The 14,822-nt window shown below is 47.7% G+C and overlaps 1 protein-coding gene across 1 annotated transcript in view; it reads right to left on the bottom strand.

Moving 5' to 3' along the window:
• The window catches only part of FANCL (FA complementation group L), a 306,249-nt gene extending 292,580 nt beyond the window's left edge, over positions 1 to 13,669 (bottom strand). The window contains exon 1 of the mRNA XM_086927492.1: positions 13,484 to 13,669. Coding sequence (XP_086783618.1) covers positions 13,484 to 13,576 — 93 coding nt within the window. The 5' untranslated portion in view covers positions 13,577 to 13,669. The remainder of the gene's footprint in view (positions 1 to 13,483) is intronic.
• Between the last annotated feature and the right edge of the window lie 1,153 nt (positions 13,670 to 14,822).

Raw genomic sequence — 14,822 nt, 5'->3', positions numbered from 1 at the left:
TATGAAGCATAGCTATTTTTTTTTTAATAAGCCATTATTTTTTGTTTTATTTCCACCTGCTTTCACACGATAATTCCAACTTTATTTCCTTATGTTAAACATTATTCGTTAAATTGTAACATTTTGTGAAAGTTGCCACTGTTTGTGTTCAGCAGTGATCAATGCTTAGGCTTTGGTTAGCATGGATGGATCAGAAGCTGCGCCAGTTTGAGCAGGAAGCAAGGCTTTATGGGGATGTCAGCCAGGGTCATACAAATTCCAATCACCTAAGGGGGTACTGAAGTGTTCCCTCAGCCACTGCCCAGGGGAAAAGGTCTGGAGGTGCTGCGTATGCCCTTTTTCCCCACCAATGTATGCCAGAGCACAGTTGTGCTCTTTGCTGCCAGACTAGGGTTCTTAGTGCCAGGGAGCATGTGTGGCTACATATATCCCTGGATCCATGTACCAAGGTGCGCAAGCTGAATTTCTCTACCCTCACACTCCGATATTAGGATGACAGGAGGATAAGCCCCTTCTCCCCACCATAGTGAATTGTTTCCGAGGATACAAGAGCTATCTGCAGCATGAAAGGGTTCTCAACTAACAAGTCCTTTGGGACGGTTGTCCCCCACCTCCTCTTCCCCTAAAGTGCCCAGGAGGCCCCATGCAAATGCATGTGTGCTGTGGCAGTGGCTTTACAAAGCTAATGTCTCCCCTTTTGATTTCTTCCGAATGGTGTGACATCGCCGAAGCGTTAAAGGCTTAAGGGGCTGCGGTTTCGCTGATTGTTGAACCATGCTGCTCCTCAACCCAACCCTTTACAAAGGGCGCACGCTGTTGACCCTTGGTGCATGCCATCTTCTGAGGATACAGTCACCAACAATCGAAGACTTTTTGACTTCCCTACATCTCTCGCCGGTTATCTCTGTGTAGGAGTGATGTTGGCACCATCTTAATGCATCACTCCTGCCGGCCATTAGAGAAGTTCTGCCATGTGTGGAGTGAACATTTCAAATTGCATTGTATGTGGCGTTAGTGCTTGGCGCTATATTAACTGTCGCATGGGGGTGGCCATCTTTCATGGTAGCACACGAGGTGCTGCACCAGTTTTAAATTGGGGATTACTTGGGACCGGATGCCTCAGTAAGGTAATAAAATGCAAGACAACGCCACATTAAAGCTGTCTGAGCAAAGGTTATGCCTCATCAACGTTTCTGCAAGAAAAGGATTACTGGGGCAACTGTTAAAAATGTATTCAGCCTCTGTAAAGGAAGATAATACTGCTCTTCCTACCAGCACAAGCATGTTTGTATCTTTCCTTCCTCTCTCTGTGCCCCACCACATGCAAGACTATTACATATGGGGCACAGGCCTCACCCAGCAATGCCAGGCCGAAGCTGTATTTTCGGAATATGCCACTCATATGCTGTGGTGCTCAGGAAGGAGCAAGTCAGCAAGAAGAGAGGTTACGACACTCGCACCCATGGGCTCTGATCTCCGGTGAGGACCATTACTCTCTTTCCAACTATAACACATGGTCCCAGTGGGCAGATTCCAGGATGTACAAGGCAATAGATCTGGCAAGCCTGATGGTAATATGCAGAAAGACTGAGTTTTGCTTCTGTTACCAAGACCACCACTTAATTTAACAAAGGTGAGAGGAAGATTTTCTGTAGAGATTTAAATTAAATGTGTCAACACGGGCATGCAAAGATTGTTTCATGAAACATAAATGAAATTGAGATTAAGGTACAAAATGTTATTCACTGGTACACTTCTACAAAGTTTGATAAAGTAGTGGAGCCATGACTTCACGTACTGAAGCCTCAATCTTAGCACTTAAACGCATTAGATTTTTGTATGAAAGCAATTTGAAAAGCTGTTGAGACAGGATACGCAGAGATGCTATGATTGTCTTATGTTATCTATAGCATAATTCTGAAGTTAGTATGACATTGTAAAACGATTTGGAGGTTGCCTTTATCCATAGAGCCAAATTAGTGGGTTATCGGGGCCGGAGTGGCCGTAGCGGGCATTGTGCATTTTCCAGGGAAGCTGGAAGGGGGGCAGTTTTGTTACTGGGTGGCGTTTTTGCAACAATGCTACAATATCAGCCCCCAGTATCAAAAGCAGCAGTGCGGGCGGAGGACAATTTTGTTAAGCAACAGTGCCTCATACTTGCCCCTCCCCATCGGGGCGGGAGCAGTCCAACAAAATTGCCGGGGCTCCTTTGGATTCCAAGTCCTGCCCTGTAGGTTATATTTGTTCCTGGTCTGTAAAGGTTACTTATAGGTCTGTTTACCCAAAGACTTCCCTCTGCTTATGACCCCTGCCCTCTGAACCCCACCAACGACTGACCCTTCCTACATCAACCTAGAACCACCATTTAACTGATATTGGATCATCACACTTAAAAACGTATACAATGCCAGGCTGCCCCGAGCCACCGAAGGGGGCCACCTCAGATGGCAGCCACCCTTAGTGCCACATGATGGCACAGCCCCCAAGAAGCGTTCTAGTGGCTGGGACCTGGAGGGTCCCCAGTGATGTCACTTTGGCAGGGGAAGGGCGGGGCCTAGGGTATATGGGCTGGGGTCACGGGCCTGGCGCCCTCTTTGATCCCCGGTTGGCCACGTGGACAGATCCTCCCCCCTTGACCCCGATGAGCGAGCGGTGCTGCCCGGACGCTGTTTTTAGGTGAGTAGCGAACTCCCCTAGCCCCCTCCCACCCCCACCCCTCCCTGGTCCTGGGTTCCCTCCCGGGTCCCTGGTTGTCCGGTTAGGCCTGCCGGGGCGGTAGGGGGTGGGCTGGGGTCTCCTGGCCTGGGACCTGGGCGGGTAGTTTGCTCGGTGCCTGCAGGGGCAGGATAGGGGGGTGGACTTGGCTTTGTGGGTGGGGAGGAGAGCGAGTGTGTCCGGCAGGGTAGCGGGCCATGGGGTCCTGTTTGGCTGGGCTGTGGGGATTAGCCTTGCTTGCTCTGATCTGGGCGTGGGGAGGATGGGGTGGGGTGGGCCTGGTCATGCATGCGGCGTGGGGGTCCGTCGGGGTAGCGGGGGTCTGGGGTCCGGTGTGACGGGGCTGTGGGGTTTTACTTGCTGCGTTCCATTCGGAGCGTGTGGGATGGGCTCCGGGGGTGGGGGGACACGCTCCCCGGGCTGGTGTCGCACTGGTGTTGTCATGCGGCATGGGCCAGGCGCGGCCGTTCCTCTGCATGCGGGCTCGTAGGGGAGAGTGGGGGGTTGGTGCCCCCTCGCGTGTCCCTGCTTCGACCTTGGCGGCTGCCCACCCCTTCCCTATGCCCGTGCCCCCCCCCCCCCTGCTCTGGATGCCCCTCCTCTTGCCTATTGGCCCGGGGGCCCGAGAACTCTCCTGGTCCGGGGCCTGAGCTTCTGCCAGTTAGGGGGGTGCTGCGCGACTCAGGCGGTTTGCGCCTGTCGGACGATGACGAGTTGGGGCCTGCTTGCAGGGCTGGGGGCCTCCTTCCGGTGCTTCCAGGTCGGGGGTCGGGAGGGGGGGTGCAGGCCGCCCATCGTCGCAGCACTTCAGGGAGGGGGAGGGCTAACTTCAGGGCGCATGCGTGAACTGAAGTTGCCGGAGTGCGGGCGAACTAAGAAATTTCAATGTTAGGCAGCCTTGTACACAGCTTCCCCTTAGATGGTAGCAGATGCTGGATGCGATGTAACTGGGCAACTTTTGTCTACCGAGGGGTTTAGATAGCGCGGACTTTGCCCGTAGAGGTCCGAGCGCTTTACAATAGGAACGGATCTGATACATGAGGAGAATAGCGATTGGGAATTATTGGCATAAGCGAATAACATGAGGCTCACGAGGCAATAGGCAATTGTGAACAAACATTATACAGAGGTGCATATGGCGCCGCACAAGGGAGTTAAAGTGGCATGGGTGCAGGGTACATAGGCGCGCAAGGTACAAGTAGAGGTATAATACTGCAGTACATGGCAGACATTCGAGCACAAGTTCAAACGTTACGCAGTAAAGTGTATTTAAAGCTGTGTATTCAGCGCGAACATTACCTGAAGTTGTACGTGCGCCTCACATAAGAGCCAGGCAATGTATGTAAGACATGTTTACTGCCTCCCTCACGTTGTGGGCAGGAGTTGTGGCTATGTTTAGTTATGGCGAGCTCATATAGCGCAAACTTTACCCAATGGTGTCAGAGCGCTTTACATAGAACCTGTGGCGTTACAATAGTATTGTGGATTACATGAGTTCATAAGGGGAAGGAAAGGCTAGAGTAGCTCATTGGGATATGAATAGCTCAGACACAGGAAGCGAGGGTGTACGAGCACTGCACAGAAGAATACCACAATTGATGTGTGCCATGTAATTTTTCCCTCACGCCGTTGGCGGGAGCTGTGCTTAGGTGATTTGTTTATGGGCTTATTAGAGTGAACATTACCCGAAAGTGTCAGAGCGCTTCACATAAAATCAGTTGCATAGGACGGTGGGTTAAAGGTGTTGGGTAAAATGCAAGAATGGCAAATGTTGGATGCACAGTTGCAAGTGGAAGCGTTTCTATGTACACATGCAATGTTACTGCTGAGGTGGATGCCCACCATACGAGACAGTTATATATGCCTTCTTGCTCACTTCTTGTAGGTGAGATGTCACGTGACAATTATACAGATGCAATGGAAGAATTAACACTAAACTGTGTGATTAATTGTATTGCATTCTCTTCTAGCCCGTCCAGCCCCTCGGTGCCCGGTATGATGTGTAGGTTGGGCAGGGTTGGGGCTACTCACGTCTTGCTTTATGTCCATGCAGGCAATCAGGCAGAGGAGGATGTCTGGGTACCCCTCATGGAAAGTCAAGGGAGTGACATGAGTAAACAAGTGTCGGCGCACTGGGGTCAGTGGGTCTGAGATAACGGAAACAGGTGTGATTTGAGGCTAACATGCTTTTCTGATTTTAGATTGTCTGTTGGCAAAGAATTAGATGACAAAGAGGACTTTGGGATTTGATCTGGAGCAGGTATGGTTGGACACACTATCTATGATAGCACAGTCCAAGTGAACCCTGGTTATGTGCGGCTTCTCACTATAAAATGGGACACCACTGGAGCTGTCGCTCTCGGACCTGGGTGTACTAACAGTGGTAGCATCAGGCTCAATGCCCGGCAATCGAAACGCATACATTCTGTGATTCGGGGGTAATCCTGTTCTTCCAGTGTCATAAATCAGATGCCCTCTTGTAAAGCAACTGGCGCTAACGTATTGGGGCTGGGACACGGACGACCGAGTTAGGGCTTGCGCACCTGTCAGTTGCCTGCATGTATTTTGCGTGTAAACTGAGTTTTAGTTTACTGGGGATAGGGAATCATTGGATCAAGGATCTGCAGCCGGATTGTGCCGGGACTAGGAGGCTGGATGCTATGGGCGTACACTCAATGCGGTGCGTTTCCGGCAGAGCTCTTGTGTGTGACTATGTATAGCACTGTTAAGTGAGAATGTGAGGTGTGTGTATGACAGCATCTGCGGTTGGTTGAGTGCGCTACTACTGTTGTGAACTGGTGGGGTGTGGGGGTTTGTGTGACAGCAATGTGCCATGGGCAGCGTTCGGTATCTCTTGTGCACGTCACCACTGTGAGTGAATGGACAGCATTGGTGTGTCACAGATGTGTTTTTATATACCATCATTACATACCTTCACTGCGAGTGTGTGCAGGGTCACAACCTTTTGAGTCCCTGTGGTTCTAATGGTGTGGGTGTCAAAGCTACCGACAGGAATATGCAATATTTTAAACCTCAGCACGAGGAGAGAGCGGGGTGTTGGATTTATTGTACAATTAACGGTGACTGTATTACTGGAGGTAAGGTGACATTGCAGAGAATCCATATTGTTATACGGAGGGGGGCAGGGCTTATAATGGATGTTTTATGTCTCAAATGCAGGAACCGCGCTGGAGAACCGCCCTACTCACATGGAGGTCCACCTGAACGATCAACAGGTAGAAGGGTCATAGCACCCCGGGGGCAGTGTGCTAGGGTCTGGGACACCCAGGTCCTCCCCAGGTGTCAGGACTGTCCCTGTTGTGGGGCACACAGGTTACACCCCATGGAAGTATTACATTCATAGTCAACTGGTGAATCTGAACTTAGCAGATAGCTCATGTACGATAATTGGAGGTTTTCTCTTGTAGAACATCCGATTAACCTGGGCGATTTGTTGATTTAATGGGCAATAATTGGGTGTTTTGTTAAGCAGTGGGAGACGATGGGCAAACCATGAATGCCCTGTGAAAAAATGTAAATGCGTTTTATTTGACACGTGATGCGGCTGGGCATATCTTGCGGCCCATGTGCAATAAGGGAATGTGTTCTTGTGTACAGCAACTGGTGCGCAAGCAAGGGGGCTCGGATCCTGGCGATCGAGTTAGCAAACTAGTTCTCTTTTCCGACAAACAGGCCTGGCCTGAGTAGCGTGGGGGGCATTGTGGCCCCTGTCTCTTTGCAGAGAATCAATTTGGTAGATGAGGGGGGGCATGGCTTCTAATGGATGTTTTATCTCTCAAAATGCAGGAACCGCGCGGGTGAACCGCCCTACTCACATGGGGGGCCACCTGAACCATCAACAGGTAGAGGGTCATAGCACACTGGGGGGCAGTGTGCTAGGGTCTGGGATCCCGAGGTTCTCTCCAGGTGTCATTACTTTCCCTGTTGTGGGGCGTGCAGGTTACACCCCATGGAAGTAATACATTGCTAGTTAACTGGTGAGTCTGCGCATAATAGGTAGGCCCTGTGCAATAATTGGATGTATATTGTAAAAACAACTGATGCTGCAGGGCAATTTGTTGTTTTACTGGGCAATAATCGGGGTGCCTCTCTGTAAGCAGTGGCAGAGTGTGGGCAAATCATGCATTCCCTGTGACCGGTGTATCCGGGAATATCCCGCATCCCATGTGAAAAAAATAAGGGAATGTGTTTGTTTGTTCAGCAACTGGGGCGCAAGTAAGGGGCTTTGACCCTGGCAATCGCGCGAGCCATAGACTTACCTGTCAATGCTGGTGATGGGCTGTTTTCAGGGATTTGTTATTTCTTCCAGAAACACACAGGTTTCGTTGTATAAGGGTTAAAACACACCTAGCAAGCTGCCTGCCAGGGCTCAGAGCAGGAACAGGGGAAGAACACACTGGGGCCAGTGTGTGGGGTTCTGGGTCAGCATGTCCAGGATTGGAGTGTAACCTGTTTTCTAATTTCGGGACAATCGGATCAAGTACACAGGCACCACTCTGAGAAGGACAGGTGGGAACGGAAGCAAGAATGTTCAAGGGTGCTCCGGTCTCAGAGCCTGAATGCTGCTCTTGGTTAAGTGCTCTTGGGGGGCAGGTGACAAACTGGTTCCGACTTCTTGTAGGCGAGAGTAGAAGCAGTGTTAAGGGTAGCGGTTGTGCAATTACCATGCCCCCTTACACATCAGCCCCAGTTGTGCTCAAGTACCTATGCAACTGCTGGCCTCAGCTCATAGGTGACAGGAGGGGTAACCACAAGGGGAGATGGGCAGACGACTGGTATGGTTTTCATTAGGGGGTGCCCAGGGATCTTCTCCAGAACTTATCTGAAGGTCAGTACTTGTGTCACACTATAGGGTTTACACACAGCTTAGGGAGAGGGCTTGCCCAAGAGGACAGGGGCAACAGTACTGTCAAGTCTAGACTTCCGTAAGCGCTGCTAGGGCCCGCCAGAGGCATCCTTTCAGCCGTAAAGGGGGCCTGGTTCGCTTCTTTAGACACACTGCTGTGGGATACAAATGGGTCAGTTCTGTGGGACGTATGGTCCGTTGGGTAGAGCTCCTTAAAGAAAGGCGTGTGCAGCATGGACCTGGGGTAGCCAGCTCAGGCTTGCTCCTGGGTTGTAAAGTTGATGTGATGGGCCAATGGGTGCTGCACCATGTGTAAATGATATAGTACAGCATCTAGTCTGCCAGTTCTGTATGGGGCCATCATTAACAACAGCAGCTGCTTATATGGATAGCAGTATAGCCTCTTTTAGTTCGCCCAGGGTTGGGACGGGCGAGGTCAGCAGCAGTAGAGAAAATCATATCCGGGACGGAGCAATGAGCATGGGGCAGTCAAGCAATCTATGTTTCAACAGAACCCTGATACACTGTTGGGAATAAATGCAAGGTTATGGGCAACACACAAATAGGCCTTTCTGTGTGCAGGGGGGCGCGAGTGAGCCATTTCCAGGAGGGCGCGAGGGGCCTTGTCAGTGCTGATATGGAGGGGAGGGAGAACTAATACAGACAACTCCAGAGCACAGTTGCAGTGTTAGTTGAGAGGTTCAGGAACATTGCGGATACATTTCTCAGTCCAGAGGAGCGGCAGAACTGATAAGGGTTTTTGGTTGCTGGGCAGCACTGCTGTCCAGAGGAGGAGAGGACATGTCCTTGCTTGAGGTGAGGGAGGCCTCTGAATGAACATGGTTTAAGGTCACTAGGTCTATAGGGCCACTCACTCCGCTTTTGGAGCAGCTCTCTTTTCAGCAACTATTGCGCTGGCCTTCTTTGGTGCATTCAGAATGGAAGCTAGAGGCGAGATCCAATTAGGACGCATCAGGAGTAGCCTTGTGCAGATGGAATGCTGTCCTGATAGGCGAGGTCCTGACTAAGATTGAGGAGATCTAAAACGGACCAGGAAGGGGCAGGAAAGGTTATATTGTTGAACAGGTTGAAAGTTGCCAAGTACTGCCCGGTGCGCCTAGTTGCGAGATACCTGGCACTGCGCCCGCCTGGCGCTTGCTGAGGGGACCCCTTTTGACCAAATAGAGCACATAATGGAGGTGTGTTTGGATTTCTCAAGCAACGAAGTCCAGGGCAAACGCTTTTGTAACGACTCCTTTAGAATAAGGAGAGCAACCACGGCTTTCCAGGCAGGCTTGCCAGTGGAACAGATAAAACAAGTGGGACGCTGCTAGTCAATTTGCTACTATAAAGACATACGTTCTTAAGAGGCAGGTTTAGGTGCGGACCTCGAATTTTGATGTGCCGTTGTTGTGTGACATGGAGTCAGTGTAATCATGTTTGCATTGTTTGAGGAATTTAGTTGGTGCCCATAACAAACAATGTGTAAAAAATCTGCGAATTGAGCAACTTGCTGGGGACCTGTGAGATATGGGGGTCTGAAATTACCCCGAGGCTATCTTTGCGGGGCGCAAGGTCAGGGGAGGCAATGGAGGCCTCGCACAGGTGGGTGAACAGCGCAATGCGCAAAATTTACCGAGCAAAGAGGTTTTGGTTTTGTCAGGCATGAGTTGCTACATGCAAAATGCACAGGGTGCTTTGAAGAAGAGGGCATACACCGATCCAAAGTGGGGATGGACCTCTTCCTGCTAGATTTAGCGGCGGCATTGGTAGCGGCAGGTTGTAAGAAAAGAACTATCTAAATTGGGGGGGCTCTGGGGCGGCGGGGGCCACACCCAGAGCCATGGCGGGGTTACAGGGAGATCCAACGCTGGAAGGTACAGAAGGGTACCCTCTACAGGAGCACAGTAAGGGTGCAAGAGCCAATTATCCCCAGGGAGATCCCTGGTGGGATCCTGGAGGAGTGACGTCTCCTCGTTAGTCCTTTGGTTAGTTGTGGACCTGAGGAACCAGGGGTTGCCTGCAACGCTCTGCCCCCGTGGTGGGGAGGAGCGTGAGTAAGGGGTGGACTGGAGGTTCGCCGAGGGGAGGGGCTAGCCCTTCCCCCAAAATTGACAACACCCCCGCGGTTAACACCACAGGGGGTTTATGGCTCATCAGGTGGGCAGGTGGCGAGGGGCGGCCTGACCCTGGATCGCCCGTAACATAATTTATGCAAATTTATATTTGTATATATAAATTTATAATTTATGCAAATAAAGCTGCAACAACTTTCTCCAACAAAACATTGCGTGGTGTCTGTTATAATGGGAAATTGTTGTGAGCGGGCTGGGGTATGGGCCGATGTTGGCACTATGCCAGGCTGCACCGGGCCACCAAAGAGGGCCATCTAAGAGGGCGGCCACCCTTAGTGCCACATGATGGCACAGCCCCCAGGAAGCGTTCTAGTGGCTGGGACCTGGAGGGTCTCCAGTGATAACACAATACTGTACTCATGAGGCAAAACACAAACGAAATTATGAAAAATCCTGAACAATTTATTACACAGTGCAATATTAAAACATAATATTTCAACAATAATTAAAATGACGGGGAAGAGCATTAAAAGAAAGGAAACATTAGATTCCTATTAGTAAAAAAGGAGGTGTAGACAGAAAATTAAATTCAGCGTAGACGTCAGAATTATTTTCTAAACACTATAATACACAATACTCCTTTTATCATGCGACGCGTTTCGGTGGATCATATGGTCAGACCACCTTCATCAGGTTTATACATATTTTCTTCCCCAAAAATTCTGAAAACGAGAAAAATTATCTTTAAAAAAGCATTCGTGTGGTTTAAGTTTTTCCAAATTACAACACTCAATTCCAATTTAAAAAAAAACACATTGTACAAAAAATCTCACAATGACCTCGTTATATTGCCTCAAGCTTTCTACAACAGTATTACACAGACATAAAACATTATTAAAAAGACAAAATATAAGACTATACAGAAAAAACATTTCATCACATTTTATCACATTTAATAAAATAGAAATACTTCATGTAGTTATGCCCGACCATTGGGTAAAAGTCGTGTGACATAATATGGTAAATTCTCATAGACATTGCAGTAATTTTTAGCATAGGGTATAAACAGTGCATAATTTCATTTTTATCCCTACTTATTTATAGATGAACCCTTATGATAGATGATTAACATATGCTAACAGAGTGGACCAAAGTGGGTATAGGCCTATCTCACACATGATAGCCCATCGATCCATTGAAGAATGATGAGTGAGTACATCCTGGAAAGAATCAAATGAGGGAGCAGCAACAACACCCAAATTATATTAAAGGGTCTATGCTCACGTCCCTCGAAACTTTAAAACCAAATCGGCCTATGTTAAATGGTTCCTATGTTAATAGAACACCTTCTCTCGTCCGATGAGTTAAAGAACTTCTCAGACCCGATAATCTATTTTAGAAAAACATAAGGGTAGAGAATATCTATTTCCTGGTGAGCTGAGTTAGAGCCACAGAAGTGATCCATGATAATGGTATACAGAATTAATGACCCACCTTTATAGGTGCTTAAAGATAAGGTAAGGTAGGACAGTCTCAAGCGGTGCTCTGATAAACCGCCGATACAGATACAGGATACACGATAAACCTAAAAACGATAAATACACAACAGCCCATAAGTGTCTCATTCGTAAAACCTCAAACCGAAAGAGGCAGTGTCTACTCTTATACTTACATTTATTAAATGTTTAAAGCTCTCCAGGGACACACGGTACGAATGAGAAGTTAATAAAACGACCCCTTCCTGGATCGGACAAAAGTGCAGGATACTCTCGGATACCACCTAAACAGCGCCTAAATTAGACAGAGAATAGAGCATAAGCCTCCCTAATTCCAGACTACGACAGAGTTCAAATTCTCTACTCTAACCGCAAACGGCGTATAAACTTACCGGAGTTAATAAAAAATGCTGGCGTCTCGTGTGTCGATCACCATCACCTTCTACGAAACGCCGAGATTCTCACCCGCCGTTTAAATACTCCTACGGATGCGGGAGTCTACTGATGCACAACAGCTGTGTATGCTGCTCAGTGACTCGAACTACCACAGGCACAAACAGCAAAAAAGGACTATCTGTTTCACAGGACCTTCTTTGTTTCCAACGGTTATTAGTCCAATCCAATATGGCTGACAGAGTAGCATATCGCTGATTTCTTTTAGATATCTATATGCACACAATCATGATTATGCCCGCTAGCCATACTCCTTAAACCATTCTCCTTAAATGCAGGCACAATACTTCTCAGACTATATTCAAATGCCGGTAAAATAGTGGATCGCATCCTAGCTCGACGGTAAATGCCACGCATGCACCTTAATGACCACTGCATCCGAAATTGAATATCACAGGGGATCCTAGTGCTGATAGATCCCAACATAGACTAGAAGGTATATATAAACCTGAATATGTTTATTCTACTCATACTGTATAATAAATCTGAAAATGGAAATGAGACACTACACATCTCTCACTCCAAGAACATAAAACAAGTTTATGCTCAATAGCTGCAAAATTGTGTTGTTCTAAGTTGACAAAAATCAATCCATCTTCAGAATCGGACATATGGCCGATATAGCAAATATACAGGTGCAATATTAGTTCCTCACTATGTTAAAATCTAATATATACAGGTGTTCCCCTAGTAATATTGCACTGTGTTATAAATTGTTCAGGATTTTTCATAATTTCGTTTGTGTTTTGCCTCATGAGTACAGTATTGTGTTAATTTACTTGTTCCTGTATTTATTGTTTGTTGAACGTTGTGTCACTACAAAAAGGTGTCCCAAAGGGATTTCTTGCTTGACCTAACAGTCTACTTGGCACCCCATCCCTTTGGTTGTGGGGTCCCTCTCTCTTTTACTAGAGGGTCTCCAGTGATGTCACCTCCGGCAGGGGAAGGGCGGGGCCGAGGGTATATGGGCTGGGGTCGCGGGCCTGGCGCCCTCTTTGATCCCTGGTCGGCCCCGTTGACAGATCCTCCCCCCTTGACCCGATGACCGAGCGGTGCTGCCCGGACGCTGTTTTTCCCTCCCTACCGCAAACACCCCGCGGATAACACCACAGGGGTTTTATGGCTCATCAGGTGGGCAGGTGGCGAGGGGCGGCCTGACCCTGGATCTCCCGTAAGATAACCCAACATGTTGGCATAATGTTTATGCAAATAAAGCTGCAACAACTTTCTCCAACAAATCATTGTGTGGTGTCTGTTATTATGGGAAATTGTTGTGAGCGGGCTGGGGTATGGGCCGATGTTGGCACTATGTGGCTGGCCTGGTATAGGTCTTTCATGAAAATTACTTGCGATCCTTGTATTTAATTAACAAGGCTAAGAGCAGATCCCAGGTTACTGAACAGCGCACAGTTTGCTTATGGAGCAGTAGGACCTTTAAACATCTAGAAGTGCGTGTTAATGTATTTATATGTTAATGTTTATTATTTTAATAACTACTTTCTCTCTTTCACCCACATACTATTTCTACTACACTTTCCACTATTCATTCACCAATTCATAAACAAACTACTTATCCAAATTACTTTCAATATATTCGATACAACTCTCACAATTTATTCACCATACCACATAATCCCAAAACATTAAAACACTGCACACCACACAATTCCACAACTAACAATTACTTCACAAACCTCATAATAAATACCACTACAAACAACATACATCCGCTCCACTAAAAACAAAGTAACATTATCGTTTACAATACCAATAGCTCTAACTTTCGTAAATGCGAGACCGAATGTATTGCAAAAGCTTGTTTTAACAGCAAATACACGGAAAGTTGCCATCCAATCAGTGTGCCGTAGCCTGGATACCTGCGCTGTGATGAAGCCGTCATATACCCGCTTGTCTCGATCCTGGGGTAACAGTAGTGGGAACTGCTTTGCCATTCCGCCTCCAGCCTCCATGACACTGCCTGGAGACGTTCTGCAGACCAAGATTTCCGTTACCACTATTTTTGTCCTGGACTACCGCCTGCACAGCTCAGTTAAAGTGCGCGCGCTAAAACATTTCCTGGTTGTCATGAACCAAACATGAAAGCATGGTGCCCGCGCAGGCGCGTTACAGAAGGGCTTCTGCGCGTGCGCGAGTGATGAATTTCTGCAAGAGAAATAAAATAGCTGTCACTAATAATACAAAGAAAGAATGATCATTGGACCAGCGCGAGTGAGATTCATCGCACACTACGCTCAGAAGTAAGGGTCGACGACATGGAGGCTTTCATAAAATTAAAAAGCGAAACTAAGAATCTATTTCGAGAGGCGTGGCGTTTCTATTTAAAGGGAGCGTCGAGCGATCTCAGCCATAGACCCCCAACTATGCTTATTAAGTGATGCAGGGCCCAGTTTCACACTCATGTGGTTACACAACAATACGTTTATGCTTGTCGCTGGAGATGGTGCGTAAATTAACACTGCTGCCGATCATTACGTTGTATTGTTATCACTAACCAATTCAGAGGTACTATCTTTTTATAAGCCGTGCCTGCAAAAACAGCTCCGGCAAATTTGGAACCTTTGTATTGGTTAATAATTGCATCCGGTATGAGGAGCTCATAGAAAAAATAAAGGATGCAGCTGGAAGCGCTATGTGATCGAAATAAACTTTTTTTGTTCTCTATCTGCTGGCCAAGTGGTTCCACTTGTAAGGTAGCTCGGCGAGCTAACGCGCCTACTGCAGAAAGGTATGCTTTCTGAACGTCATCGCTTCCAATAGTAGTAAAATCAGTGCTTCAAATAGGCTGGGACTGAGTACCGGCGCTATTTTATTTGGAGAGAGAGAGTACCTGCACTTCTCAAGAGTGACGTAATACTATTAATTAGAGAGTACGACACTTCTCAGAAACAAGCAGGTACTCTGGTTACAGGGTACCTACACTTCTATTTTTCCATTTCAAGCACTTAGTAAGATAGGTAACGTGAGTAATAAGTATGTAGCAGTGCACTGTGAGTTACTTACAGGTCGTCAATTTGAATCATGTGTGTTCATGAAGAGGTCATTTACATTATGGGGTTAAGACAGAAAAGACAGACCTTGGTCAACAAGTAACACCAGGTTTATTGAACCAGTAATAGGAAGACTGGGCTACAGCAAGGAGTCGAGCCCAAATCCAGATTAGCACCTCTTCCACTTATGGAATCACTCAAGGCTAAC

Source organism: Lissotriton vulgaris, chromosome 6, assembly GCF_964263255.1.
Source record: "Lissotriton vulgaris chromosome 6, aLisVul1.2, whole genome shotgun sequence".
NCBI classification, from domain to species: Eukaryota; Metazoa; Chordata; class Amphibia; order Caudata; family Salamandridae; genus Lissotriton; species Lissotriton vulgaris.
This window is presented reverse-complemented; position numbering and strand designations above follow the sequence as displayed.